Source organism: Halichoerus grypus, chromosome 2, assembly GCF_964656455.1.
Source record: "Halichoerus grypus chromosome 2, mHalGry1.hap1.1, whole genome shotgun sequence".
Lineage (NCBI taxonomy): Eukaryota > Metazoa > Chordata > Mammalia > Carnivora > Phocidae > Halichoerus > Halichoerus grypus.
This window is the reverse complement of record NC_135713.1, coordinates 166358777-166384133: the sequence shown is the minus strand read 5'-3', so window position 1 is coordinate 166384133 and position 25357 is coordinate 166358777. Positions and strand designations below refer to the sequence as shown.

The 25357-nt window shown below is 37.2% G+C and overlaps 1 protein-coding gene across 2 annotated transcripts in view; it reads right to left on the bottom strand.

Moving 5' to 3' along the window:
• The window catches only part of SSH2 (slingshot protein phosphatase 2), a 242910-nt gene that overhangs the window by 142995 nt on the left and 74558 nt on the right, over positions 1-25357 (bottom strand). For both annotated transcript variants that reach the window (XM_036094635.2, XM_036094638.2), the window contains one exon: positions 2032-2075. In XM_036094635.2, the coding sequence (XP_035950528.1) occupies positions 2032-2075 (44 nt within the window). The remainder of the gene's footprint in view (positions 1-2031; positions 2076-25357) is intronic.

Below are 25357 nucleotides of genomic sequence, written 5' to 3'. Positions count from 1 at the left end.
ATTTGGTTAAAATAAGAGATAATTTATGAAACATCTTTTTTATTATGTGGAATTGGCATTAGGTTTAATAATATGCTGTTTACTATTCAATTCTCTACTATAAACCACAACTGAACCCACAAACTGAAAAGATGAGTTCAGGCATGCTCAGTGAAATGATGCTAATTCAGTGCTGGTTTATTCTCTGGAAAGTGCTAGGGAATGCCAGAACAATCTGTAGTAGTCAAGCACACAAAAAATCAACCTCTTACATACCATCTAGCTACAAGGGGCATTCAATTGGCACTTAAGAGAAGTTTCTTTGTTTTGAGTCAGACTAAAGCAATTAGATTTAGAAATAGCCTGGGAAACATACTGAATGTAAGAAATTACAACAGGCAAGTAAATTTTGATTTTTAAAAATGGGTGCTACCAGGGATGCCTGGGTGGCTCAGTCATTAAGCGTCTGCCTTCGGCTCAGGTCATGATCCCAGGGTCCTGGGATTGAGTCCCACATCGGGCTCCTTGCTCAGTGAGGAGCCTGCTTCTCCCTCTCCCTCTGCTGCTCCCCCTGCTTGTGCTCTCTCTCTCTCTCTCTGACAAATAAATAAATAAAAATCTTTAAAAAAAAAAAAAGGGTGCTACCAGGTTTTTCTTCATTCCTTCTCTGTATAAATGATCCTTTTCTTGTAAAAAGAAGAAGCCTACAAAAACCCTCTGCTAGTCATATTATGATATATTGCCAACAACTTTAAAAACAGTGGTCTTTATAAAGGTTCTTAATGGCTTGACAATTCAGGACTGTGAATAAGAGTAAACTTGCATTGCCTCATCATTATGTAATTTTTGGAACAACAATTATCTCCCAGTAGATGCCAAGTCAATATGTAAAGCTTGAAATTAACCCAATGATCTTTACATTTGGCCTAGTAGAAAATTCAGAATCTTTTGGAATCCTTTTTTCACTCTAATGGGAATAAGGTTATGATGCCTCTGGTAATAATTCAGCTAAAATTTTTTCTGGGTTTCTATCTCTTAGCCCTATGTGAAAGAATGACACTTCACTGTCAGATCTTCCCCAAGAGATAGTGAGAAATTAAGCTGCAAGCCAAATTTTTCATGCTAACCAAGACAGGAAATTTCCTGTCAATAAGCTTCAGTTACTGATGAAAAGGAACTCTTTTTATATAAACTTGCAGTTTACAAGAGTGGCATACAGCAACAAACACTTGATAATTCATCATGAAGGAAGCATTCCCTCTGGCCAGGTTCTCCACATTGAGCATGCTTATTGTATACTTCCTCTGTATCATGCAGAACAGCTCATGTGACTGAGTTCAAAGGATACAAATTTGGTAGCATTTAAATGACCATCTTGAACTTACCAGAACTGTTTCTTGGGGGGAAAAGTTGATTTATAAAACCACTTATAGGAGATAACAAAAATATTTATATAATTCCTAAATATCTCTCGTAATATTCTTCTTCTAATGGCAGCAGGCACTGGTACCCTTAACAATATGCCCACTGCTCTGAGTATTCACTGTATTGGAAGGGTTGGGTAAGTTACTCAGTATATGCTTTGTATTTAGAAGTGAAATACTGACCAATCTATAAGAATTTAAATATCCATCAAAATGAATGACAAACCTAAGTACAAAACTGAAGGCTGAAATGTTCAGTTGATATTTTCCTAAAAGGTAATGAAAATTTACTTTTTTATTACTCAAGATGGTTCTTCAGACTTGAATAAAAATTGGACCAATATTGGCATACCTGCACTTTCTTAAAGCAATCTACCATTTAATGTATGTATGTATGTATGTATGTATAACTGACATACAACATTGTATTAGTTTCATGTGTACAACATAATGCAATCTACCATTTTAAATCTCTGAGTCAGTAACTGGATTCTTAAAGCAATCCCATTTTAAGAGACCAATTAAGCTTCTTGGAAAACCATGATAAGCTAATCTGATAAGACTAAGAAAGAATTAGAGAAAAAACATTAACGATAGAAATGCTATAGAATATAACGAACAAACATACCTCCGGGGCTGTGACCGGCATTCCTCCTCCCCACTGTCTGCCTCCTGCATAGACAGGAAAATGATAAAAAAAATAGTTTAAAACCTGAGGTCATATATCATAATATCAACAACGCAATTTTTTTTTTTTTTTTTTTTAAAGATTTATTTATTTGACAGAGACACAGCGAGAGAGGGAACACAAGCAGGGGGAGTGGGAGAGGGAGAAGCAGGCTTCCCGCGGAGCAGGGAGCCCGATGCGGGGCTCGATCCCAGGACCCTGAGATCATGACCTGAGCCGAAGGCAGACGCTTAACGACTGAGCCACCCAGGCGCCCCTCAACAACGCAATTTTACTAAGCTTTACATATAGGCATATCTCACTCATCTTGTGCACTTGAACAAATTCTCTCCATAAATAGCAACTTCAATCAACACAGAAGGTTGATATGTATCAGTAGAACTTATTTCTGGAGGAAACTTCAACAATAGCCGACAAATTTTGTTGATAACAAAATGCTAATAGTTAAAAGAATTACCTCTGAAAACCAACTAAAGCTGTTATGCCACTGTTACACTATTTCAGATTCAAAATGAGTGGGCATTCTGATTGCCACCAACAAATCTCATTAAGATGTTCTCTTAATAATTCTGATCCCCAAAGAACAACCTAAACAATGAGCTACTTCACAAAGTGCTCATGATCAAATCACGAACAGTATCACCCTCAACATAAAGGCTACTAGTTATTATTTATAATGTGCCAGGCTCCTTGCTCAATACTTTAAGTACATTGTCCTACTTATTAATTATAAATTCAGAAGGTTGAGGGGCGCCTGGGTGGCTCAGTTGGTCAAGCATCTGACTCTTGGTTTCCACTTGGGTGATGATTTTGGGGTCGTGAGATCGAGCCCAGCATTGGGCTGCATGCTCAGTGCAGTCTGCTTGGGATTCTCTCCTTCTCCCTCTGCCCCTGCCCCTGCTTGCAAGGAAGGAAGGAATGAATGAATGAATGAATGAATGAATGAATAAATAAATAAATAAATAAAATCTTAAAAAATAATTCAGAAGGCTGATGGTACTATATTTCTCACTGATTCTAACACACACACACACACACAGCTTAGGATAAATATTTTCAATCAATAAAAAAGCATTGAATCATAGTTTAATAGCAATATTTATTTTTTCTTAGTGGCACATAAAATAATTGAAGGTGTTATAACATGGCAATTTAGATTCAGTGAAATACGGATTTTCCAGATGAAGAAACTGAAATTCACAAAGAGGAACTAAGTAAGTTGTCCAAGGAAACTCATATGGTGAAGCTAGAATTAAAACTGATAAAATGCTACCTTCCAACACATTGAAAAAGCATATCATTTACTCCTCCCTGGCCTAGGTTAGGTCTTATAAGTTATTACATAGATTTTCATGTACACAAGAATATTGACATAAAGGAAAAGTGAGAAAAGTTGTGAGAATTAATAATACTAAGGTATTAAGTTTTTCCTTAAGTTTGTTCCCTGACATTTTATATTTGCTTTTTGGTCACTTTTGCTCTATTTGGCAAACATAAAAACTGGAGGACAAAAATAATTTCAAACACTATGTGTACTGTCACTGAGCCACCTACATTTTCGAGTTTATGGAACCAAACCCATTCACTTCTATATCATTCTGTCTCCATTCCTGGTCAGCTACTACTACTTAAAACTCTACAACTTTTATTCTCATTTTATTTTCGTTATTGATTTGAGGCATGCCTATTATTTTCCACAAAGGGAAGAAAGAAGTAAAGATTCTACGCACAGAGAGAAGACAGGTTAAATGTCATAGTGTGCTAAACTATTTGCCTGTAGGGGAGGTTTTGGGTTCAGAAGTATTCCCTTTAGGGATTGAAAAGAAGGGTGTTAAAAGGAAAAGAACTGATTGTCTCTAGAATCAATAGAACCTGGGAAGTTTGCAAGAAAGAAAATGAAAAGATTCAGATAAGCAAATGTAAATGTTAGATTTTGAGGCCCAAGAGAACTATAATATAGAGAAATGATTTCCTGGAATGTCGTTTAACAAATAGTGCTTCATTATTGTTATTATTGGTTAATAGAGCTCAACTTCTGATGTATTCTTATCGTATTTTTTTAATTGTATGAAAACTATATAAAGGGTATTTTTAAGATATATGTAAGTTACGAGGTGCAATAATACAATGAATATCTGTGAACACTGAAGAGCTAGACTAGTACTGGGGCACCTGGGTGGCTCAGTTGGTTGAGTGTCTGTCATGATCTCAGGGTTGTGAGATCGAGCCCCGTGTTGGGCTCCGTGCTCAGCACAGAGTCTGCTTGAGATCCTTTCCCCCTCCTACTCCTTCCCCCTCTGCACCTCACCCTACTCACATTCCTTCTCTAAAATAAATAAATAAAATCTTTAAAAAAAAAAAAAAAACTTAAACAAGCCAGACTAGTACTGATACCTTTGCATCTGTGTGCTTATTACCTATCTCCCATTCTTATCCTTCTCCCAGGATGTGACTACTACCTTGAATTTTAAGTTTATAATTTTCTTGTTCTCACTCTACTATAAAAAATTTCAAACATAAAAAAGGTTGAAAGACGGGATAGTGAATCTGTATATTCACCATATGTATTCTACCATTAATATTTTAATCACATATTAATTTATCTATCTGCCTTTCCATCAATCCATCTTATTTTTTGATGCATTTTAAAGTAGGTTACAGACATCAGTACACTTGCCACTAAAGGTATATAATTAATTAGAATTCAGCATTACAGTTTTTTCCTCTTACAGTAAAATTTATATACAATGAAATGCATAAATCTTAAGTGCACCATTCAAAGAGCTTTGAAAATGTATATATCTGTGTAAATAAAACTTCTATCAAGAAGCAAAACATTTCTGGGGCACCTGGGTGTCTCAGCTGTTAGGCGTCTGCCTTCGGCTCGGGTCATGGTCCCAGGGTCCTGGGATCGAGCCCCACATTGGGCTCCTTGCTCAGCGGGAAGCCTGCTTCTCCCTCTCCCACTCCCCCTGCTTGTGTTCTCTCTCTCTCTGTGTCTCTCTTTGTCAAAATAAATAAATAAAATCTTAAAAAAAAAAAAAGCAAAACACTTCTATCACTTCAGAATTTTTTCTTGTACCCCTTCTCAGTCAACACCTGGCACCACCCACCCCTAGAGGCAACCACCGTTCTGATTTTTCTACCACAACTTTCCCCCCCAAATTAGCACATAGCATATAATTCCATTTATATGATTCCACTATTCATATAAATGGAATCATATAGTATGTACTCTTTTGTGCGAGGCTTCTTTTACTCAGCATTTTGTTTTGAGATTCATCCATGTTGTTGCTTTTAACAGGAGCTCATTCCTTTTTATTCCTGAGGATTCCATTGTAGGAATACACCACAGTTTATTCATGTCCTACTGATATATGTGCTCGGGGTGTTTGAATTTTTGTCTATTATGAATAAAACTGTTATATGAGCTTTCCTTTTTTTTTTAAAAAAAGATTTATTTATTTTAAAGGGATAGAGAGCATGTGAGCAGGGGGAGAGGAAGAGGGAGAGAAAGAATCTCAAGCAGACTGCCCGCTGAGCATGGAGCCTGATGCAGGGCTTGATACCAGGACCCTGAGATCATGACCTGAGCCAAAATCAAGAGCTGGAGGCTTAACTGACTGAGCCACCAAGGAGCCCTCTTTTGTGGGTTTTTTTTTTTGGTGGAAATATGTTTTTGTTTCTTTTGGGTAATGGGATAGATGCATGCATAATTTTACAGGAAATTGCCAGGCCTTTTTCCAAAGTGCTTGTAACACTTTACACTTAACAATGTATGAAAGTTGCAATTACAGTTTAATTAGCAATTTTCTTCTCCAATGATAATTGTTTTCCATGTCCTCAGAAACTTTTGCTTACCCTTTAGTCACAAACATACTCTACCCTACTTTTTAAAATATTGCACAAGGTGTTTTCTTCTTCTTCTTTTAAATATTTTATTTATTTATCTGAGATAGAGAAAGAGAGCAAGAGAGCGTGCGTGAATTGGGGCAGGAGCAGAGAGAGAGGAAGAGAAGCAGACTCCATGCAGAGCACAGAGCCAGACTCAGGGCTCGATCCCACGACCCTGAGATCATGACCTGAGCCGAAACCAAGAGTCAGGTGCTCAACTGCCTGAGCCACCCAGGTGCTCCTACTCTACCATATTTTTTAATAAAAGCTTTATGGTCTTATATGTAAGGTCTAAGGCCCATCCTGAAAAAATATTTGTATATGGTGTGAGTAGGAGGTTCATTTTTTTCCACATGGATATCTAGTTTCAAGTACCATTTGTTGAAGACTTTCCTTTCCCCACTGGATTACTTGGCTCCTTTGTAAAAAATCAAATGATTGTATAGGTGAGGTCTACTTCTGGGTTCTTTATTCTGCTCCATTGATCTATTTGTCAGTCTTTATGCCAGGACCACACTATCTTGACTACTGTACTTTATAGTAAGTTTTGAAGGAAATATAAATCCTCTAACTTGATTCCTCTTTTTCAAGATTGCTTTATCTTCTAGTAAGACTTTTTATTTTGAAATCTGCTTTATCTGATATTAATATAGCCACTACAGACTTATTTATACAAGACATATTTTTCAATCTCTTTGTATTTTAAAGACTGTCTCTTATAAACAAAATATAGTTGCATTTTGGGGAGCCTGGGTGGCACAGTTGATTGAGCATCTGACTCTTGGTTTCAGCTCAGGTCATGGTCTCAGGGTTGTGGGATCCAGCCCCGCATCGGGTTCTGTACTCAGTGCAGAGTCTGCTTGAGATTCTCTCTCCCTCTGCCCCTCTCCACACCCCCACCCCGCACACTCTCTCTCTCTGAAATAAATAAATAAATCTTTAAAATAATAAAGTTGCATCTTGCTTTATCTATTGTGACAATCTTTGCCTTTATTTGTAGTGTTTAGTTCATAAACATTTAATGTAATTTTTTTTCTTTTTTCTTTTTTTTTTTTTTTTTAAAAGATTTTATTTATTTATCTGAGAGAGAGAATGGGAGACAGAGAGCATGAGAGGGGAAGGGTCAGAGGGAGAAGCAGACCCCCTGCTGAGCAGGGAGCCCGATGTGGAACTCGATCCCGGGACTCCAGAATCATGACCTGAGCCGAAGGCAGTTGCTTAACCAACTGAGCCACCCAGGCGCCCTCTTTTTTCTTTTTTTTAAGATTTTATTATCTGACAGAGAGACAGACAGCGAGAGAGGGAACACAAGCAGGGGAGTGGGAGAGGAAGAAGCAGGCTTTCCGCTGAGCAGAGAGCCCGATGTGGGGCTCGATCCCAGGATCCTGGGATCATGACCTGAGCTGAAGGCAGACGCTTAATGACTGAGCCACCCAGACGCCCCAACATTTAATGTAATTTGATACAGTTAGATTTGGGTCTATAATGTTACTATTTATTTTCTGTTTGTCACCTACATTTTTATTCCTCTATTCCTCCTTTTCTGTCTTCTTTTGTATTATTTGAATATTTTTTAGAATTTCATTTTTATTTACTTTACTGGTTCTACCTCTTTTCATTATTTTTTAATTCCATTGTCTTTTTAATTACATCTATATTCTTAAACAATATATCATTTAGTTTTGATTGTTTAAGAGCTTTAAAAATTGTACTATATGTATGTAGTCTCCTCAATATGCTTTTTAATTTTTTAATTTTTTTTAAAAAAGATTTTATTTATTTGACAGAGAGAGACACAGCGAGAGAGGGAACTTCCACAAGCGGGGTGGGGGGGAGGGCGGGGAGTGGGAGAGGGAGAAGTAGGCTTCCCACTGAGCAGGGAGCCCGATGCAGGGCTCTGTCCCAGGACCCCGGGATCATGACCTGAGCTGAAGGCAGACGCTTAACGACTGAGCCACCCAGGCGCCCCCCAATATACTTTTTTAATAGTATTATGCAAACAAGATTCATCCACTTATTACATATAACTATATTTCATTTTACTGAGGTAAAAGACTACATTATATGAATATATCAAAGTTTATCCATTCTAATTATATAGATTGTTCCCAATTTTTGGTGACATCAACCATGCCACTATAAACATTCTTGTACATGTCTTTTGGTCTACATGCATAAGAGTCTCAACACAGGATATAACCAAGCAGTGGAATTGCAGGGTCACAGAGTAAATGAAGGTTAACATTTACAAGATAGTGCCAAATTATTTTCCAGGGTGGTTGTGCTGATATATACTCCCACCAGGAAAAAGTGTTTCAGTTGATCTAAATCCTACCCAACACTTGGAATCATCATGTTTTTATTTTCTGCCAATGGTCTCAATTTGCTTTGCCCTGATTACTAATAAGGTTGAGCAACCTTTTATGTTTATGGCCTATTACTAACTTCAGAACAGACCAAAAGGGGGATAATTCAAATTATTTTCAGCTCTTTGGTGGATTTTTCTTTTCTTTTCTTTTAAGATTTATTTATTTTAGAGAGAGAGAGGGATAGAGAAAGTGCTTGTGAGTGCGGGGAGGAGCAAGGGAGAGGGACAGAGAGAATCTCAAGCAGACTCCCTGATGAGCACAGAGCCTGACATGAGGCTCAATCCCATGACCCTGAGATCAGATCATGACCTGAGCCAAAATCAAGAGTCCGACGCTTAACCAACTGAGCCACCCAGGTGCCCTGGATCTTTCTACCTGTGAGAATTGTGATGGGAGTATATGGAGACGTAAAAAGCAAAAACACCCTTGATGCTTCCTTAGTGGGCACAGACAGCCAAAATCAGTTATATCTACAAAGGCATATTTTATTTAATATGCACCATAATTAGACTTGTTCAAGGACACAATGCTAATAAGTGGTGTAGTTAGGATTTGAACTCAGGTCTCTCTTTCTGTTATAACTAGCTTCCTCTAAATTAAAAATCTGACTCTGATACCTATATCCAAAGATAGTGGGTAGGGAGGGAGCCATAAAAGAAAGCATTTCTTTTTCATGGCTTATAATAAAATAATATCATTTGTCATCTTTCTTCTATGACTTCTACACTTTAAAATAGTGCCAAAGGAGTGGGAAATTCCTTCGGCACACACAAAAAAGCAAGTCAGAGTAGTGCTTCTTTTTTTTTTTTTTTAAAGATTTTATTTATTTGTTTGACAGAGAGAGACACAGCGAGAGAGGGAACACAAGCAGGGGGAATGAGAGAGGGAGAAGCAGGCTTCCCGCTGAGCAGGGAGCCTGATGCAGGGCTCCATCCCAGGCCCCTGGGATCATGACCTGAGCCGAAGGCAGATGCCTAACGATTGAGCCACCCAGGCACCCCCAGAGTAGTACTTCTAATACAAGATCCTCAACTTTGTCTTTCTTAGATTAATATTACAATAGTCAGGGCAATGAGTGATTTGCTTCCCATTGCTATTACTCGGAAAAAGAAAAAAACAACTTAGTATATATCAAGGTATTGTAGGCCTTAGAGTAAAATTGATTTAAAAGGAATGAAGAAAATGCTCAATTACGTTTCTTTCAGAATTCATTGCCACAAAAGCAAAAATAAAACACTGCTTATTCAATAAGTCATGCAGTTACCTTGAATAGTGGCATTTAAATGATAGCTAAAGGTAGAAAGCTTACTATTCTATTCTAACAAGTTCATATGACAGATAAAACCAACTACCTTGTCAAGTAACTTCACATATTGTCAGGAAAAAGAAAAAAAGCCAAATAGCCAACCTGCTCAGAGCATTAGAAATTACCAGGATAAAAGTATAGAGATAGCTCTTAGTTTCTTCTTAGTAAACGGAATCATTTCTAAGGTGTAAGGAAGAGATCTAATTAATAAAACGATTAAATACATATTTGTTGCTCTTTTTATATTACACAGTCCTATTGTTAAATAATTCTTGATGCTCTTAAGAAAAATTCAACCTATAAACCATATGGTATGAGATTCTAAATGTGCATTTAATTTTAGGGTATTCAGGAACCATTAAGTATGAACTAAAAGATTAATGCATTCTTATGAATCTACTACCTGAGCATAAAAGTAGGTTGCTAAGTAAAAGATGTTTGGAAAAATGTAAGCACCCAAGTGATATTTGCTGATGAGTAGGCTGGGGAGAGGGAAGTGCTGCTAGCCTTGAAAAACACTGCACTATGTAGGTGTTAAGTACCTTCCCAAACCTTATTGTTTAAGATTCTTTACACTTTCCATATTCTCCAATCCAAGTGGACTCATTCATTATACTTCAAAAGTACCTATTAACTTCCTTTGTCCACACTGTTTCATCAATGTGGAAGGCCCCTCTCCCCTCCTATATCTCTCCCCAGCTTTGAAAGATGGTTTCAAAAGCCTGAAGTTCATGACATTTTTTTTAAATCACCTGATAGGCTGTCTGTCTCCCTCCAAAACTTAACAGTTATTGTGCATCTTTCTTGTGGCACCACCCAGTTCTGCTTATGGGTTACCATTGAGAGCTGTTGCTGGGTGTCTTTTGTCTACAATCCTTTAAAAAAATTTTTTTAAAGATTTTATTTGTCAGAGAGAGAGAGAGAAAGACAGAGAGAGAGAAGGAGAGAGGCAGAAAGACAGAGAGAGAGGGAGAACACAAGCAGGGGGAGTGAGCCTGATGTGGAACTTGATCCCTGGACCCTGGGATCATGATCTGAGACAAAGGCAGATACTTAACCAACTGAGCCACTCAGGCAACCCCAAAATTTGTTTAATATGTGCAACTTAACTCACCCACTTGGGAAAATTTCAGAATCGCTACACTGTCTTTTCTATCATCAGGGATTCAACTCTTTGAGGCTACTTGGTTCTTTAAAAAAAGCAACAAGTTTTCCTGTGTTCTGAACCTGTTATATCTGACAAACATGCAATATGAAAACGTTATAAGGTTCTTAACTCTGGCTCCCTTTACAACTTTTTTAATAACAAAAATCTCCAGGTCTCATGCTTACCAATTTTTATTCCTTAGCTTTGAGGTGGGGCTGATGGTGTGTTGGGGCTGGTTAGTAGGCTCATGAGAGCCAATTGTTAGATTTTTTAGGAATCTCCTGACATTCACATTGGAAGCTTGAAATTGGCCATGGTGGGAGTATTTACCAGGAAAATCAGCAAATGCTACAAACAGCCCCCACCCAGAGAACAGGTTTTTGTTGTTGTTTTTTTTTTTTTTTAAAGATTTTATTTATTTACTTGAGACAGAGAGAATGAGAGAGAGAGCACATGAGAGGGGGGAGGGTCAGAGGGAGAAGCAGGCTCCTTGCTGAGCAGGGAGCCCGATGCGGGACTCGATCCAGGGACTCCAGGATCATGACCTGAGCCGAAGGCAGTCGCTTAACCAACTGAGCCACCCAGGCGCCCGAGAACAGGTTTTTTAAACATTTACCAGTACACCATGAGGTATGCGGCCCAAGAATGTGTACATTTAAAAAGATTCCAAAATCTTAAGTGTTTGGAAAAACATTAAAAAGCCTAGGGTACACATAGCTACTACTCCCTCAAGGTAACTGTGCTAGGTACCAGGGAGATCAGTGATGATGGGAACTTAGCTCTCCAAAGCATCTACTGTCCCCCTTCCTAGACTGTAAGGTCTATAAGGGCAGGACTATGTTTGCTTAGTGACAGTCATGCTCAGTAGATATTAGATGAATTAATAAATATTGTTCAAGGCATCATAACCTTGGTATCACAACCTAGTAAGTGGCAGAATTAGGAATAAACCTTAGGCTAATTTCAATATATCATGTGCCTCAACTCCATTAAATTATTCGTCATATCCTGGTCTGTCAATCCAAGAGGAGTGCTTAAAATGGGGTAGAGAGCAAGCGGCATCCACCATAAGGTAATAAGACTATGCCTCTGTGCCATCTTTTGGTTCTCCATAATTTAAAGACTATTATTCATTTGAGCCACCCTGGGATGAATGCTATGCAGGTATGAGTAGAGACTTACTTTTCAGCTGAAGAAACTCACAGAAGTGTGATAATTTGCTCAAAGTAACATAAGAGCAAGCAGCAGAGTCAAGATTCTGTCTGATAAGGTCAAATATATCTTCTGCCAGAACAAGCTGCTTCTCTTGTATCAAAAGAATACTCTGGGGGCACTGATAAGGGCCTGATCCTAAGACCCTGTCTTTGAATTCTCTCCCTGTCCAAATTCTGTTCGCTTCTACTCAAGTGAAATTCCACATCTCATTCTCTGATGATTCCACCATTGGTCCATTTCCTTCTTTGTAGCCTGAGCCCTCAATATGGACATATGGTCTTATGTACCAGAACATAGTGGCACAACGGTACTAATTGCTTAAACAGTGAAATACTTCTGTACCAGATGGTAAATACTAGCTGTCTACCGCCTCTCAGAATGTTTCAATATCCAACAACAAACAGGATGATGCCAGGCACAGCAGAGGATTTCCAGGTCTTGCTCCTGACTATTCTGATTGGTTTATAGGCATGCCATACTAGTTGCTAAATATTTTGAATATCATCTCTACCTACAGCGAATCTTTTCTGTGCTCTAAATTTTGATTTAAAACTCTTAGCTCTGTCTTAGCTTCACCCTGGAGATAATGTCTGCATGCCCCTTTCACCTATATCATCTGTTCTGTTTTTTTGTGTGTCCTGCTAGCCACACTCCAATTGCTTACTGCCTTTTGGTTTTAGTACCAGTCCTCTGTGACACATGATTACCATGACTCCCCAAGGAATTTAAAAATGTAAAAGGCACTGATAACATCTGGAGGAGGCTAAGTAAAATCTGATTATTAAAGTTTCTCTTAATATTAAACACTTGAATTATTTATGGATATAAAGAATTAGAATACAATTAGCCAAAGTTACAACTTTAAACGTTATTCAGAAATAAGGCCACAAAAGACTCTGAAAAGCCAAAGAAATCTTGAGAGAGAAGAGCAAAGTTGGAGGTATCACAATACCAGATTTCCAACTATACTGTTAAAGCCATAGCAATCAAAGCAGTAAGGTAGCGGCACAAAAACAGACACACAGATCACTGGAACAGAATTGAGAGCCCAGGAATAAACCCACTTCTTAAAATGTCAATGTGCTCCTACTACAAAGGAGGCAACAATATACAAGGGGGGAAAGACAGTTTCTTCAATAAATGGTGTTGGGAAAACTGAACAACTACATGCAAAAGAATGAAACTAGATCTTTCCTGCACTATAAACAAAAATAAATTCAAAATGGATTAAAGACCTAAATGTAAGACCTGAAGCCATGAAAGTCTTAAAAGAAAACAGGCAGCAGTAATCTTTTGGACATCAGCCTTAGCAATATTTTTCTGGATATGTCACCCAAGGCAAGGGAAACAAGCAAAAATACACAATTGGGGCTACATAAAACAAAAAGCTTTTGCACAACAAAGGAAATCATCAACAAAATGAAAAGGCAACTTACTGAATGGAGGAAGATATTTGCAAATGACATAACTGATAAGGGGTTAGTATCCAAGATATATAAATAACTCACAGAACTCAACACCCCAAAATAATACGAGTAAAAACTGGGCAGAGGACCTGAATAGACATTTTTCCAAAGAAGACTTACAGATGGCCAACAGATACATGAAAAGATGCTCAGCATCACTGATCATCAGGGAAATGCAAATCAAAGCCACAATGAGATCATAACCTCACACCTATCAGAATGGCTAGTATCAAAAAAGATAAGAAATAAATGTTAGCAAGAATGTTTAGAAAAGGGAACCCTCCTTGTTCACTGTTCGTAGGAATGTCAAGTGATGCAACCACTCCGAAAAAACAGTATTGAGGTTCCTCAAAAAACTACAAATAGAAGTCCTATAATCCGACTTCTGGGCATTTATCCAAAGAAAATGAAAATGATAATTTGAAAAGATAAATGCAGCCCTATGTTTACTGCAGTGTTATTTACAATGGCCAAGATATGTAAGCAACCTAAGTGTCCATCAACAGACAAACAGATAAAGAAAATGTGATACAGATGCAAAATGGAATACTACTGAGCTGTAAAAAAGGAGATCTTGCCATCTGCAACAACATGGATGGACCTAGAGGGTATTTTGCTGATAAAATAAGTCAGACAGAGAAAGATAAACACCGTATGATTTCACTTATATAAAGAATCTAAAAAACAAAACAGACAAGCAACAACAACAAAAAAACAAAAAAGAGAAACAGACTTATAAATACAGAGAAAAAACTAGAGATTGCCAGAGGGAAGGGGGCCAGGGTGATAGGTGAAATAGGTGAAGGGGATTGAGAAGTACAAACTTCTAGTTATAAAATAAATAAGTCACGGGGATGAAAAGTACAGCATAGGGAATACAGTCAATAACACTGTAACAACTTTGTATGGTGACAGATGGTGATTACAGTTATCTGGTGAGCATTTCATAATGTATGTAACTGTGGAGTCACTATGTTATATACCTGAACGTAATACAATATGCCAACTATACTTCAAAAAGCAAGTAAGCAAGCAAGCTGGCCAAAGAACACACACAGAAGGGTAATGAAGGACACTGATTACCCACCAAATATTACTGGGCTGACAGCATAATTTTTTCAAGTTTTCCAAAGTCATTTTCAAACCAAGGAGCTGATATAGTCATGACTCTGATCAAAAAGAAATTAGAATATTTAAGACAGATGTACTGCTAAGACTAGTTTGATTAGGGAGAAATGCACTGCTATTTTGTTTGTACTCATATTTAGATCTAGACAATTAGCGATTCAGTCATCAACAAGGGAAAAGACAGACTCAGGATATGGGATATCTTTGGCAAATAAATAGTCAACATATTCACTAAAATCTGCTGGAGTCCACAGGGGACAAAAAGAAGGGTGAGACAACTTATGAAATCATTAAATTCAAGTGTCTAGTAAGTTTGCTAATCATCTTGTCTGGGCCTTTGCAAACATCTGCCAGCTATGTTAGATAAAAAAAAAAAAATTCCCACTGGTATCAGTCATTTCACACTATAATGTATGATGAAAAATACTGTGTATCTCAAAACAAGCAGCATGATACATTTTGCTTTTATGATATTTTTTTCATAATGAAGTACACATTGCCTTATCTTCAGGACCATAATTAAGTTATTGTATAAATGAAGAACCTTGGGCCTCACAGCCCATAAATGTATTGTTTCCCCATGCATATGATCTTAAGACATGAAAATAAATAAAATAAATAAAATAAAATAAAATAAAAAAAAAGAAGGGTGAGACAGTACCACAGTCAAGGAGTTAATCTGGCTACTATACTCGAAAGTGGATACAACAAGTACAGTGTAAACGCACAGCACAGGAAGTGATATTTCATGAAGTTCAGAAGAGGGATCTCATGTGGGTACAGTGTTCACAGGAACAAGTGAGCTATGAGTCCAATCTTGACAAAAGAGTAAGATTTGAAGAGGCACAGAGACTGACAGCATTTGAGACATGAGCAAAAGGAAGGAAAACAGGAATATGTTTGGTACTGGTGGGGTGGTGGTGAGCTGATCAGCTGAGTTGAAACCCAGGGCTTGCAATGATCCCATGGGGAAGCTAGGGAAGGTATTTATCAGCGTCTTACAAAATGGAACAAAATTATAAATATGTTGCTTTGGTGGTAATAAAAATTCTTTAAGGAAGCAGAGGCTAAAATTTGGAAAGCCAATCAAGAGAAATGGGGTACTCTTCCTAAAGCCGGAGGACACTGCTCAATATAACCACAGATCTCCACTAGAGGGCAGACAAGGTTTATTCGCTGGTTGAACCGGAGAAACTGCATCCACAGAAGATACTGAGAAAACATCATGTGTTGTTTAAAGACCATTTTCAGTGCTTTCAACCTTGGACAGAGCCTTTAACTAATATATAAATCTTTCACAGAGTAGCTTTCTGTGTTATAAAATGCTTCTTAATTGCAAAATGGACCAGTGGAAAAGTTATACATTAGGAACCTGGCCTGGCTGACAGGGACATGTGCTTATCCGTCACAAACATACCTGCAATCACAAACATACCTGGAATGTCAACAGCAGCACTCATCACTGGCTACCTTACCTCAAGCTTCCCCTCCCAACTCAAGCACATCCTAACCACCACTCAAGCCAATGACTAACAATGTGTATACTAGCTGGACCATGATTTCAATCCAGGTTCTCCTTTTGGTCAACTGAAGATGTGCTTGGTCTTAAGGACTCATCCTTTTTAAAGTCAGAGTGAGGTTAGGTCACCAGAGAGAGGTTTTTATATGTATATTTGACTTAGTAGGCTGAGGAGCTGTCATATGGGGGTGTTGGTGGGAGTCCTCAGGTCTCAGTAACATAGCATGAATATTAACTTCCAAATAAAAAGGTTGAGAATGCCATCAAACTTTTTAGATGCTAAGGCTAGATTTTATAAAGTACCTAAACATTTTTTCTGTTTTGATCTCTTGCAAAATGTTTGTCATTAAAGGTGCAAGGGTTCACTTTCTGCCATTAGCCGGAAGTAGTTTTCTTCCACTCTTGATCAATGCTAGTATCACAAGTATTTTCTTTCTCCTTGGAAAATGACAACAGTTTCTTGAAAATGATAACATTTGGCTTCAGATATTAGGTATTTCAACTGCAGGTAAATTTTGCTATCCTGAAATTCTGGTAGTATCGTCAACAAGCCAGGCCATTGTGTATCTTAGACTTTGCTATGCTGTTCCCTCTGCCTATAATACACTTCATTCCCCTCTTTCCTTGCCTACTTCTACTCAGGTATAGTGGAACAGATCCTTCAACCAAGGTGTCCCATTTTCCATGTTGTAGATTCAGTCTTCAAGCATTATTTACTATGTATAATTTAAATACAAAAATGTAGTAAAAATTCCTAGCACAAGAATATTCATAGCCATACCTGTTGCATATTTTCACATGGTCAATCATTTTAGAGGCTTGCATAACAGAATTCTGATAGAAACAAAGATGAATGGGGCAATGTTTCAATAACAGGACCTAATCATCATTCTCTTCTTTTAGGAATGCATTCTATTTATCTTATTTCCTGGGAGTGGTAATACCTACCTCTAACCCTTGCAGAAAATAAAAGGATAGAAAGACCCATTAAGCTGTGAGCTTTTTGAAGGCAGGGACCATGTTTTGTCTTTATATTCAAGTACCTGACACATAGTATTTGTCTTGTTTTTTTGTTGTTGTAAACATCTTCATTGAAATATAATTCACATGCCATTCAATTCACCTATTTATTTTTTAGTATCTTCACATGGTTGAGTATGTTCTTAAGTATGTGGTCACACATTTTAAAACCATGCCATATATTCAAATATAAAAGGATATACACAGGAAAATAGTAAAATTAAAAAAAAAAAAGTCTAATGACAAACCAAGAAAAGTAGTTTCACCATAAATAAAACAATGAATTAATAGTTTCAATAAACAAAGAATTCCAGTGAATCAATAAAAAAAGGCAAATACCCCCACAGAAAAATGGGCAAAGATAATTCACACAAGAGATATAAATGGGATGAAAAGGAAGTAAAAATATGGTTAGCTTGAAATAAAAAAACACACAAAAATTCAAATAACGATGCTGTACCATATCTTATTATTTGAGATAAAACAAATAATAATGTGCAATACTGTCAAGAGGTCATGAAAATGGGCAGTCTTTTTGGCACTCTCAAGAGCTTTAAAATTGGTCCTATTGGGCATGTGCTATGGTGAGCGCTGTGAATTGTGTGCGACTGTTGAATCACAGACCTGTACCTCTGAAACAAATAATACAGTATATGTTAAAAAAAAAAGAAGACAGTAGGAAGGGAAAAATGAAGGGGGGGAAATCGGAGGGGGAGACGAACCATGAGAGACGATGGACTCTGAGAAACAAACTGAGGGTTCTAGAGGGGAGGGAGGTGGGGGGATGGGTTAGCCTGGTGATGGGTATTAAAGAGGGCATGTATTGAATGGAGCACTGGGTGTTATACGCTAACAATGAATCATGGAACACTACATCAAAAACTAATGATAAAAAATAATTAAAAAAAAGAAAAACAATAAAAAAAATTGGTACTATTTTTGACCTTATAGTTTCATGTCTAGAAAGGTATTCTAGCAAAAACAAAAACAAAAACAAAACAGAAATATCCCCAAAGATTTATATACAAGGGTACCAAATGCAGACTATTCATAATAGCAAACAAGTTGTAAGCCACCTTAATGTACAAAGACAGGAGAAGTTGAGTAAATTAAGAAACTGCTATACAATAGAATTTTATTAGGCCCTAAGTTTATACTGTTTATTTAAAATGAGAACATGATCAGAATGTGAGGATTACTGAAAAAAAAAAAAAAAAGGCAGGTTTCTTATGAGATGTGGGTTATAAGTGGTAACTTTCTTCTTTATGATCATTTATATTTTCTAAACTTTCCACAATGATCATGTATTATAATCAGAAAAAAAACTTTAAAAATGTGGAATAAGGACATGGGAGAAATGTACAGATTCCTATTCTTTTTCTTTTCTTAATTAGATGTCTTCTGATATATTAGGTAGAAGATTACATATATCATCAAACCAATATTTTAAAAGAGACATAATTAATAAGTTGGAAGATCAATAAAAGCCTCTATTGGCAGGTGGCTACCTGAGTAAATGATATGCTCTTTTCTTCCTCTTTGAACAGCAGCTTCTCCTGCTATAGCCATGTGAACTCAACTCGAGTTCACAACTTTTCCTATTCAGTGTTCGTTTTCTCTAGAGCCATGCTTTTTAAACTGGGATACAAGTACTCCAGGGTCATGCCTTAATGTGGTAGGAATTACTGAAATCAAAGGATGAATATAAATCATATTCCCAGGGCATCAGTTTTACTTGATTGGAAGTAATATTTTTAAATTTTTTTTTTTTTTAAGACAGAGGGGTGGGGAGGGGGAGATAGAGAGGGAGAGAGAGAACATTAAGCAGGCTCCACACCCAGAGCAGAGTCCATGGGGTGGGGGGGCTCAATCTCACAACCCTGAGATCATGACCTGAGGCAAAATCAAGAGTCTGATGCTTAACCGACTGAGCCACCCAGGCGCCCCAATGGGAAGTAATATTTTTATAGCAACAGATACAGATATATAAACATGAAATTTGAAGTAGACCATGAAAATTCAAATAAATCTCACTCTTATAATAGACTCCTTTAAACTCTGTATACCCAGGCTGCCAGAGGTTTCCTATTCACTCTCTTCTGCTATTAGAGAAACTTCCGGTGGAAAGATTGGAGAAGTACTGCAGAGGACTGCTGTGTGTAACTTTATTTACTCATGTATTTATGTATGTATGTAGGTAGGTATGTATGTATGTATTTTTACGTAGGCCCTACACCCAATGTGGGGCTTGAACTCACAGCCTTGAGATCAAGAGTCACATGTTCTACCAACTGAGCCAGCCAGGCACCCCTTGCTGTGTGTAACTTTAAAATAAAGTTTGCGGGGGATGCCTGGGTGGCTCAGTTGGTTAAGCGTCTGCCTTCGGCTCAGGTCTTGATCCCAGGATCCCGGGATCGAGTCCCGTGATGGGCTCCTTGCTCAGCAGGGAGCCTGCTTCTCCCTCTGCCTGCCGCTCCCCTGCTTGTGCTCTCTCTCTCTCTCTAATAAATAAAATCTTTAAAAAACAAAACAAAATAAAATAAAGCTTGTGCCTAATACTGAGCAATTAACATACAAATTAAATTCTGGGGAGTATGGTCAGTTAATAAATATGAAGAGATCAGATGCTTATGACTCCCTATTCTAATTCCTTGATCTACCTCTGAGACTATAGGGGGCAGGCCACTTAACTTTATTTGGTTTCCATAAACAAAAGACTAAAAAACAAAAGTGGTGAAAAAGTTGATTGAGTACTTAAACAAATAAACCCAAAGCCTCCAAGCTTACTTGAAGTGAAACAGAGGTAATGAAGTGAAGAAAAAAATATGAAGTTATACATCAGAATGTGATTTAATTCCTAATATAAGTTAAGCCTAGCTAGTGATCCTTGCTAACACCCTAAACATCATAAGGAATCCAATTATTAATAGTTTTCCACAGTTAAAACACCCCTGGATTTATTTTATTAATGGAAATAAATGACAGAGGAAAAACATTGGCAACTTATTGCAGGAAGCTTTTAATTACACTCACAGTCCCTATTAACCTTGACAATCCACCAACTCAATGATAACAAGAGCACCTCCCCCACTAATATAAGTCTAACCAGAACTGCATGATTACAAAATGCTGTTTAAAAGAAAGGCAAACTCTTATAAGAGAGAACTATTCAGTCATCCGAATTTCCCCTCTAATTTGTTAAAAATCAGAATCATGTATTGTCAATTTTTAGATTATCGAACCCACCTCAGAAGCTTCTTGGTTATTCATTCTTATGTGTCTATTGTTTTTCATTAAATACTTCCACAATGTCTCCCCATTTTCTCCTCCAGCCTCATTTTTACTTCTCTAAGGCTCCTATCTACCTTTCCCTTCCATTTTGCACAAACCTCAAGAAGTTCTCCCCTTGGTCTTTGAATTTTATACCTTGAGATAACTTTAGAAAATATTTATATTTTAAACTCTGGGAAAATATTATTGATGCATGTTTCCCACCATCCCCTCACCAGTTAACAGTCTAAGACAGAAGAAACTGTTATAACCAACTTTTAAATACAATCCTTTTCTTCTTCCATCTGCAGGGAGTTTGGGATATACCTCATCAGTGATGCTTTGGGTCATTAGAATTCTGACAATCAAGACAAGTAACTACAGGAAGGCTGTGATGATATAGTCAGATTAGTTGGCTAATTATCCTGTTATCTATTAGTAATGTATTCTTTGATCTAGATTTCCCCCTCAAAACTGAATAGAAATGGGGAGGAAACAGGAGATAAAAAAGGCAAACAATAAAAGGCAAGATGGGCATACCTGATAGGAAGCCCATTCCCCTATTTACAGATTCTAGTACAAAAAAGCTTAACTGAAAACATCTATCCTCATTGTCATTAGTTATTTCTTCTTGAGAAACTAGTACAGCCCCAATAGGGATTTAGCTATATGTGAAAATTCAAAAAACCAATAAAAAGCACCAGCAATGCCGTAAGAATGCAATTCCTGGAAGAAAAAGCAGTTTTAAAAAGACATTCCCCAGACAGTATCCTGGTCAGTAAACACTTCGAAGCAACCATCAAGAAATATTTATTACTTCCCTAATTTCCTGGAAACATAACTTTCTTGATAAACAATGCCTTGAACATCCCATGAAAAAAGTACCCAAGACTATTAAGTAAGTGTTGGTAAAATGAAATATTACATGCTACTATTTCATATAACTTAGAGTCAACTGAAACTGTGGAATAAAATATGGAATAAAATAGTAGCTACAAAGCATACTGCAGATTTAAAAAAAAACCTCTCAAACTATCAAAGTAAATTGAGATGGGAGACAAAAATGCATTCATGCTGGGACACCTGGGTGGCTCCAACAGTTGAGCGTCAGACTCTTAGTTTCAGTTCAGGTCATGATCTCATGGGTCGTGAGACGAGTCCTGAGTCGGGCTCCACATTCAGTGGGAAGTCTGCTTGAAGATTCTTTCCCTCTGCCCCACTCCCTGCTCACATGTGCCCACTCTTTCTCTCTCTCGAATAAATAAATAAATCTTTTTAAAAAAATGTTCATGCTATATTTTCTGCAAGATCTAAGAGACCAACGATAAGAAAAACTAGGCCTTGAAGAAAATCAATAGTGGCTTACAGTTTTATCTATACGTATGATATGAACACATGTACATAGTCATCATCAATCTCAAATAAATGCTTTCACAGACTGGATCATGGAACTGAGTTTTTATAAAGTGATCATTTCCAATTTTCATAGTTTTGAGGAGTCACATAATTGAATACTCAGTATGCACAATCCAATGGCAAGTAAGCAGTTATTAATAGTTGCCTGTGACAATTATGAAAGCTATGTAATGTATTCAGATCTGATCCTCAGCCTTTAGAGCAACTGCAGTGCATAGCTAACTTAATAATTAACCAATGCTGGGTTCATAAATACTTATTTCCTGGCCTGTATAAGTCAAGTGTTTAAAACAATTTCACATAAGTAAAATATAAGAAATATTAAAAATATTTCCACTTTTTAAACTATTCTATTTTACATGAACTAGTCCCGTGACATTTTCATATTGGGGGTGGGTTAGGCAAACTAATTCAAAAGTTATGGTTCTTCTCCTTATATTGATTAAAATAAAGACCAATGCCAATAATAGTTATGCTTATAATGTAGAGAGGCAAAATAAATGTAAATTAAACGGCATACCAAGGTTGTAAATATTCAACTTTTTCTCCATACTTCACTTCAAAAAGCTTGTGTGAGAAAAACAAAATCTGTTTCTATATACTCTTGACATTCTTAGATTCTTCTAAATGAATCCACCACAGAAATATGGGACATGACGCTTCAGACCTATATGCCCATTTATTTAAGAATTGTCTCATAAGTCACTCCAGTCTCCAAGTACAGTGCTAGGTGTTGGGGATAAAACAGATACAGTCCCTGCTTCAGTCTGATAAAGGAAGCAATCAAATAATCATAAGCAAATAAGCAAAAATAAATTGTAACTACAAGTAGTTGGGAAATAAAATAATAATTCTGGTGTTCATCATGCATACATACTGACTGCACACCCCAGGTCCAAGCTTTTATGCTGTTTGCAGTAAAAATCCTCACTCCTGGGGTGCCTGGGTGGCTCAGTCATTAAGCATCTGTCTTCAGCTCAGGTCATGATCTCAGGGTCCTGGGATCGAGCCCCGCATCGGGCTCCCTGCTCGGCGGGAAGCCTGCTTCTCCCTCTCTCACTCCCCCTGCTTGTGTAACCTCTCTCACTGTCTCTCTCTCTGTCAAATAAATAAATAAAATCTTAAAAAAAAAAAACTTCACTCCCTTCTAAAAGTTATTCCTCAAGGCTTCTTTCATTCCTCATCATTCATTTACAGAATAAAACAAATTTAAATAAAACATTTCCATCGAATTTCTGATACGAGTGCTGCCATGGAGACCACCTCACAGGCTATTAATGTAGACTTTGGATTTTAAATCATAAAGAAGCCTACTGGAAAACTAGCTAGAAAAATTTTTTTAAATTACAATAGATATGAAATTCAGGTTAGATTGAATTCAGCCCACTGCCACCTCTCTCTTCCAACTGGTCCTTGGACTGTGCAGCAGTTTCTATCTCTGCTATTTGGGGGAATCATCAACCATAAGAACTCCAGGCACTTTCATTTTTCTCTTCTCCTATACCACTTCAAGTTATCCTAGGGAAATACTTCAGTCAAAAACATATTTTGCTTTGACCTTCTTACATCAAGGACTTGGTTCCTGCTTTTTAGGAAGAAAAATCATGCAAAATCCTAAAGTCTCTGATCTCCCTCGATCGGGTATGAGCACTCTCCTTTCCTAAAGCCCTATTCTTTCTTCTTGCATTTATCTTTTTTTTTTCAATTATAATTACATATGTTCACAACTTATTGTGTAAAGGACCCAATATTTACTATCAAAGTAAATTGAGATGGCAGACAAAAATGCATTCATGCTGGGACGCCTGGGTGGCTCCAACAGTTGAGCGTCAGACTCTTAGTTTCAGTTCAGGTCATGATCTCATGGGTCGTGAGTACTTACATACTCTGTAAGTACTGAATGAGTGAGTAAAATATGAAAGCAAATTATGAAAAACAAGTTTCTAGGTAAGGAAAGGGAAAATGAGTAAAATGGACTTCACAAAGATGAAAAAAGCATAGAGGGGTAACATTCTGGTCTATTACATAGCAATAGGGACATAAAGCAAATAATCAGCCTACCAAGGCTATAATAACCAAAGAATATCTAAATGTGTTATACCTAATAAACTTTGGAATTCATGGTGATAAGAAACTGGAAACAAGAGCTAAATAATAACCTGGGTCAAATTTGTAGCTAAGTAAAGGCAAAGGCCACATTTAATAAGATCGCGGATAGAACCAGAATCACCTCTTATTCAATGCATCTTGTCCTCTGAATTCAAAGATGCTGCTACCTCCTTATACACTAACCTACCCCCCTTCAGCAACTCCAGTGATATGCAACCTACCAGCTCAGTTACCTGAGACTGGCAGTTAGTTAACAAGTTGCACTTTTTCAGTCTCATTAAACTAAGCAAATTTTAAGTGGTATATATTTCTAGCTATGGAAAGCTTTTGTTAAAATGAGATCATACAAATACTGAAGAAAAACTTCTTTTGAGCCAGGTACTCTTTTACTTTCCTTTCTTCTGGCCCCAGTTTTCTCCAATCCTCATTTCCATAAAGCACATTTAATAGGCAATTAATAGCTCTTGGCTTTGGGAAAATCAACCTAGCTCTAGTTCTTCCTAAAGATCTCCGTGGGACCTAGGTTGGCCATATTTATCACTAATAAAATGGGGCTAACCTTGACTACCTAATCACATTTTCAAAGAGATTGCAACCATACCATGCTGTTGTGTTGATAATAATGGTGAGCTGAAACTTTTGCTTACATAAATCAAAGAGTTTGGGACATCAGTAAGCCTGATCTTTTTTCCTCAAAAGACAATTTCTATAAGGTTTCCTTTGAAACTTTTTTAAAGTGCCAAAGTAAAATTGTGAAGAAATTAAATATTTTACTCCACTGAAAACTAAAATGAAAAATATTTTCTATGCAGATGAAAGGCAGATTATAATTAATGAAATGTATGCATTATAGAAAATAAGCTGATTTGCTGGGAAGGCAACGTTGCTTTAATCAAACAGACAGGGTTTTGAGGAATTTCATGTGATATATTAAAAAAACAATAGTTTTATATTTTAAAAAGGCATTAGAAATGTTAACTTCGTGACATTTTCATTAAAAAATGATATAGAGGTGCACTGGGGGCACATATGATCACAAAATTACAGTAAAGTTTCCAGAACAGTATAAGCAAATATCTTCCTCATCCCACTCAGGATCTGACACCTTGCATTGGGCCAGTGTCCCTCTGGGTAGAAGTCTGCTTCATGTTCCTCAGGCTCTAACATCCCCTGTCTTAGGACATGTAATCCTTGCTTCCCACAGAGACTCCTTCACCCGCTCAGGTTCTAACAATCCACTTCCGGGCGCCAATATTCTACTTACACTGAGCTTCGGCGCCTGAAGACACCCATCATGCTTAGTCTCATCTAATGGCTTTTGTACTGAATTGTTAGAGGAAGGAAGAAAAGTGTTTTATTCTTTAGTGCTTTTAATTATAAATACAAATAAAGACAACCACATTCCTC